At 59.4% G+C, this 5,283-nt stretch overlaps 1 protein-coding gene across 4 annotated transcripts in view; it reads right to left on the bottom strand.

Annotated features, from left to right (window-relative positions):
- RAB11FIP3 (RAB11 family interacting protein 3) overlaps window positions 1–2,219 on the bottom strand; it is a 98,254-nt gene extending 96,035 nt beyond the window's left edge. For 2 of the 4 annotated variants that reach the window (XM_035266334.3, XM_035266337.3), the window contains exon 1: window positions 1,426–2,218. In XM_035266334.3, the coding sequence (XP_035122225.2) occupies window positions 1,426–2,094 (669 nt within the window). In that variant the 5' untranslated portion in view covers window positions 2,095–2,218. Of the gene's footprint in view, window positions 1–1,425 lie in introns of all 4 variants that reach the window. The other 2 variants (XM_035266336.3, XM_035266335.3) reach the window with 2 other exon arrangements.
- Window positions 2,220–5,283: the final 3,064 nt, after the last annotated feature.

Raw genomic sequence — 5,283 nt, 5'->3', positions numbered from 1 at the left:
ACTCTACTCTGCTGTACTGAAGCAAGAGTATGTTTGGGAGAAGACACGGCACACTAGCCAACAGCAACCAAGGGAGCTCAAGGTGCTCTCCAGCCCAGGGGCAAGAAGGAAACACAGCAAAGCAGCTGGACCAGCAACCACCATCCACGCTGACCATACAAGAAACTATCAGTGACATATTTCAGTGCCCATTAGACTAGGTGGAAAGCCATCCTGACAATACCCCAGCCGGAGGTAAGCAAGGGAGCACTGCAGGCACCTGTCTGCCCGTCTAAGCGTGAACTCAGCAAGGAGCCCCGATTTATCAGGACCCTGTTCTTGACACTCTCGAAGGATACAGTGGATGCTCAGGGGGCATATGGATTCATCAAGGTTCTTAATATCGTGACTGACACCCTAAATAGCAATGTGCCAATTTTAACACTTTTCTTACAGACCTCTTGGCTTAAACACGCATCTGTACTGGACACCCACGTAGCAGATGCCTGCATGTGTGAGAAGTCAACGACATACAGAAACTGACAGATCAGCACCTTAGGGATTTCCTACTAAGTAAAACGTTTAGAAGTGAACACTATTACCTGATGTCCACTGGGTCATTGGCAGAACACACACAGCCCTGCGGTTACCTCCACTTAAACTTTACTAAGTGCTGAGGTAGACAGAAACCACTCCACCTTGGGGCCCACCTTCCCCCCAGGAGCAGGCGCCCTGAGGACCGTGCGGACCCCCTGGCACACCGTACTGTGCATGGTGCCTCTCCATGCATTTCACCTCTCCTTCGAGAGTGGAGGTGGCCCTAACGGCGTTCTGCTAGACTTCTGTGTTTGCCACCGAGCGTTTCACATACGAGCTTGGAGACTCACTGCCTTCCTCCCCAAAGGCACCAAAGTGAAAATGTTTGATTTCAGGCCCTTCTACAAGCACTCACCATCTCCCAAACAATAAAAGATGAAACCTAAGTAGGAAAGATGCCAACCATACATCGTAAAGTAACCGTGCTCAAAACAGATCTCAAGGTGCCTGGGCAGTCTGGCCTCTGCGGCTTGAAGTTGGGTGGATTCAGCCAAGCAGTGTCTGGGCCCTCGGGTGGGAGAGTCGCAGGACGCTTCGTTCAGGGGCACCTCCATCAGGTCCCTGGGAGGGTGTCCCCAGGCCGGGAGCAGACCTCAGTAAGATCCAGCTGACCAGGTACTGGGGGGAGGGGAAGAAACGGACTCCCCAGAATAGAACCTCCTTTTAAGGGGGGGGAAGAGGGACTCCAGCGAATTCAACCAGAAATCCAGGGCCGAAGGGGTGAATAAGCAAAAAAAAAAAAAAAAAAAAAAAAAAAAGCAGGACCCGCAGGTCTCGACAGTGCCTTTCCCGACTGCAGGGGCCGCGCGCCCGCCCAGTTCCCACGCCCCGGCCCGGGCCACTCCGTACCTGCTCTGCCCCGTAGACCGTGGCAAACTGGACGAAGTCCTCGATGCGGACGAAGCCGTCCCCGTCCCCGTCCAGGGCATCGAACACGGCTCGGAGGCGGGGGCCGTCCTCCTGACTCCCCGCGGGCTCGCTCGAAAGGGGGTGCGCATGGCCAAGGTCCGAGGGCTGCGGCGGGGCCCCGGGACCCTCTCCCAGCGCCAGCTCTCCCGTCGTGGGCTCGGGGAAGGGCGGGAAGAGGTCGACCTCGCCCCGGGCTCGGCGGCCGCGGCCGGACCCCTGCCGGCGGAAAGGCGCGCTCTCGGGGCAGCTCGGGGGGCCGCACTCCTCCGGCTCCTCGGTCCAGGAGAAAAACGGATCGAGCTGTGGAAGCGGCGCCTCGAAGCAGGGCCCTGGGCCCGGGGAGCGCGGCGGCGGCGCAGGCGGCCCGGGATGCCGCGGGCTCCCCTCCAGCCTCGGGGCCGGCCCGGCGCTCCAGCGCGCCCCGCAATCCGCAGCGGCTCCGGGCGTAGGCTCGCCCAGGCCCGGGGAGTCCGCGTCGGGGCCGGCGGCTGGCGCTCCGAGGCGCAGCTCCGCGGGGCCCAGCACCGGCTGCGCCGCCCCCGGTCCGTCCGGCCCGCCAGGCTCAGGGTCAGGCCCCGGCGGCTCCGAGGCCGGCGGGGCCGACGCCATGCTCCCGAGAGGCTAGTGGTGCGGCGGGCGCGGGCGGCAGACAAAGGCGCTCAGGGCGCGGCGGCGGGCGCGGGCATCCCCTCGGCGGCGCGGGCGGGCGCGCGCGGGGCGCCCGGGCTGCTGGGGCTGGCGCTCGGGCCCTGCTCCGTCCTCGCCCATCTTCGCGCCGCGCCTCAGCTGCCCTCAGCCCGGCAGCGCGGCGGGCGCCGGCCCATGGCGACGGGGCGGCCTGGGAAGGGCGGCGAGGGGTCGGGCGGCGGGGTCCGGGGCCGAGGGGAACGGAGGCCTCGGAGCCTGTGGTGCAGGATGAGGAGGCTGAGGCGCCGGAGGTACCCGGAGAACTAACGCCGCCGCCGCCGCCTCCACCACCGCCCCGGCCCCGCCCTCCGCTGGGCCTGACGTCAGCACGTCCGGGCGGCGCCGGCCCCGCCCCTCTCCGGTTTGCTATAAAGGCGGGCGCCGGGAATGCCGCGGCAGTGCGGCGGCCGTCACCGCGAGGTTATTCTGGCGTTTCTCCTTGTCTCAAGCGCCGGACGTGGAGGTGCCCAGAGGCTGTGAGCGCGGGTGTGAAGTGACGTGACGTCCCTGAACAGGGGCGCGCTGGGTCAGGTCGTGCACAGCTGGGTCAGCTGCGGCGACAGCGACAGCGACCTGCGCCCGTTGCGGAGGGGTAAACGGCACCGCGCGGCGAGCGAAAGACGAACCGGCACGCAGCCCCCTTGGAGCAGAGCCCTTCCGGGGCGGAGCGTTCTCACGCTGATGAGACCGAGAGGAGGCGCACGCCTGGCCCCGCGGCCCTAGTGGTAGCGGGTGCTCCAGGAGTTGCGGGGCGCAGACCCGGCAGAGGGCGAGGCCATGCCCAGAACCCGCGCGGACCCGGGGAACGCAGGGTCTGAGACCGAGTGCGGAGGGGCCCCAGACACGCGGTGCATGCCCGTGGCAACCAGAGGCTCGCGCGGCCTTTCCCTTAAGCCTGTAACCAAGGTCTCCAAGACGCACTGCGTTGGGACGGGCGCGGTGGCCCATGTCCAAGCGGGAGGATGGCTGGAGCCCAGGTGTTCGAAACCAGACTGCGCACCACCGAAAGACCTTGTCTCTACAAAAAATAAGATTAAAGAAGACACCCAGCGTGAATCGCCCGTCCTTAGCCAGCCTCCCGGGCACCGTGGCTGCGTTTGGCAAGTGACTTCTGTGTCCAAGTATCCCTGTCCTCAGAGGGACATAGGACCTCAAACAGGACCACAGCCCTGGCAGCAGGCATGATGGTGGGACAGGCTAGTTAGGAGCGCGTGAGGCGCTAAATTTAGCCTGTCATGAAATGTATCAGGGAAATGATGAACTTGTATTTTTACATACCATGGGCACCAAGATAAGTTACGGTTTCATAAGCGGCTTCGGCAAGATCCAAATGAACGGAACCTCTGCTTCCAAGTGTACCGTCAGGAGCAGCGTGTTAATTAACTGAGTCATCTCCCTGGCAGAATCCCAGGGTACATGGGACCAGACTTTGTGAGGCTGGCATTGGGAAAAGAGAGATGAGGGGTCCTCCTCCCCAAACTATATTCACATTTTCTTGTAAGAGCTGTATGTGTTCACAGAGGAAGAGACTGCAGTCAAAGGATGAAATCACCTCCAGTTTGGGCAAGAATTCAAATTTGGGCTGATGCCTTTGGCCAGATAAAATTTTCAGAAGCAGTCAGTAATGGGGGTGTTAGTGTGGGTGAGGCAAACACAGCAGGCTTCCTCTGCTTCCCGGTGCTGCCAGAAGCAGAAGGATGGCTTTCTTTTGTTTTGAGACGGTGTCTCACTCTGTCACCAGGCCCGGAGGGCAGTGGCATGATCTTGGCTTACCACAACCTCCAACACCCTGGTTCCAGCAATTCTCCTGCCTCAGCCTCCCAAGTAGCTAGGACTACAGGCGCGTGCCGCCACACCCAGCTGATTTTTGTATTTTTAGTAGAGACCACATTTCACCATATTGTCCAGGATGGTATCAATCTCCTGACCTCAAGTGATCTGCCCACTTCGGCCTCCCAAAGTGTTGGGATTATAGGCGTGAGTCACCATGCCTGGGCACAACATGAGTTTTGGAGGGTATAAATATTCAAACCAAAGCAGCCGTCTTCTCACTCTGTCCTCACATGTTGGAGAAAGACAGTCTCTTCTGGCCCAGGTGTGGTGGCTCACGCCTGTAATCCCAGCACTTTGGGAGGTTGAGGCTGGTGGATCACCTGAGGTTAGAAGTTCAAGACCAGCCTGGGCAACATGGTGAAACCCCGTCTCTACTAAAAATACAAAAATTAGCTGGGCATGGTGGCACCGGCCTGTAATCCCAGCTGCTCAGGAGGCTGAGGCAGGAGAATCACTTGAACCCCGGGGTGGGGGGCAGGCAGAAGTTGCAGTGAGCCACAATCACACCACTGCACTGTAGCCTGATCGACTAGAGTGAGATTCATCTCAAAAAAATAAAAACAAAGGCAGGGCATGGTGGCTCACGCCTGTAATCCAGGCACTTTGGAGGCCAAGGTGGGCGGATCACCTGAGGTTGGGAGTTTGAGACCAGCCTGACCAACATGGTAAAACCCCGTCTTTATAAAAAGAAACAAAGAAAGAAAAGAAAATTGCCAGCCAGGTGTGGTGGCTCACGCCTATAATCCCAGCACTTTGGGAGGCCGAGGCGGGTGGATCATGAGGTCAGAGATCGAGACCATCCTGGTCAACGAGGTGAAACCCCGTCTCTACTAAAAATACAAAAATTAGCTAGGCATGGTGGCTCAGCCTGTAATCCCAGCTACTCGGGAGGCTGAGGCAGGAGAATTGCTTGAACCCAAAAGGCGGAGGTTGCGGTCAGCCGAGATTGTGCCATTGCACTCCAGTCTGGGTAACAACAGCGAAACTCCGTCTCAAAACAAAAAAGAAAAGAAAATTGCCTGCAAACTATTTTTTAATCGACAACTTTATTTTCTGAGACGGAGTCTTGCTCTGTCACCCAGGCTGGAGTGAAACGGTGTGATCTTGGCTCACTGCAGCCTCTGCCTCCCGGGTTCAAGCAGTTCTCATGCCTCAGCCTCCTGAGTAGCTGGGATTACAGGTACCCGCCACCACACCTGGCTAATTTATGTATTTTTAGTAGAGACGGGGTTTCACCACGTTGCCCAGGCTGAACTCGAACTCCTGACCTCCAGTGAT

This window comes from Callithrix jacchus, chromosome 12, assembly GCF_049354715.1.
Source record: "Callithrix jacchus isolate 240 chromosome 12, calJac240_pri, whole genome shotgun sequence".
In the NCBI taxonomy this organism is placed as follows: Eukaryota; Metazoa; Chordata; class Mammalia; order Primates; family Cebidae; genus Callithrix; species Callithrix jacchus.
Note: the sequence above shows the minus strand (reverse complement) of the source record. Positions and strands in the feature narration are given on the sequence as shown.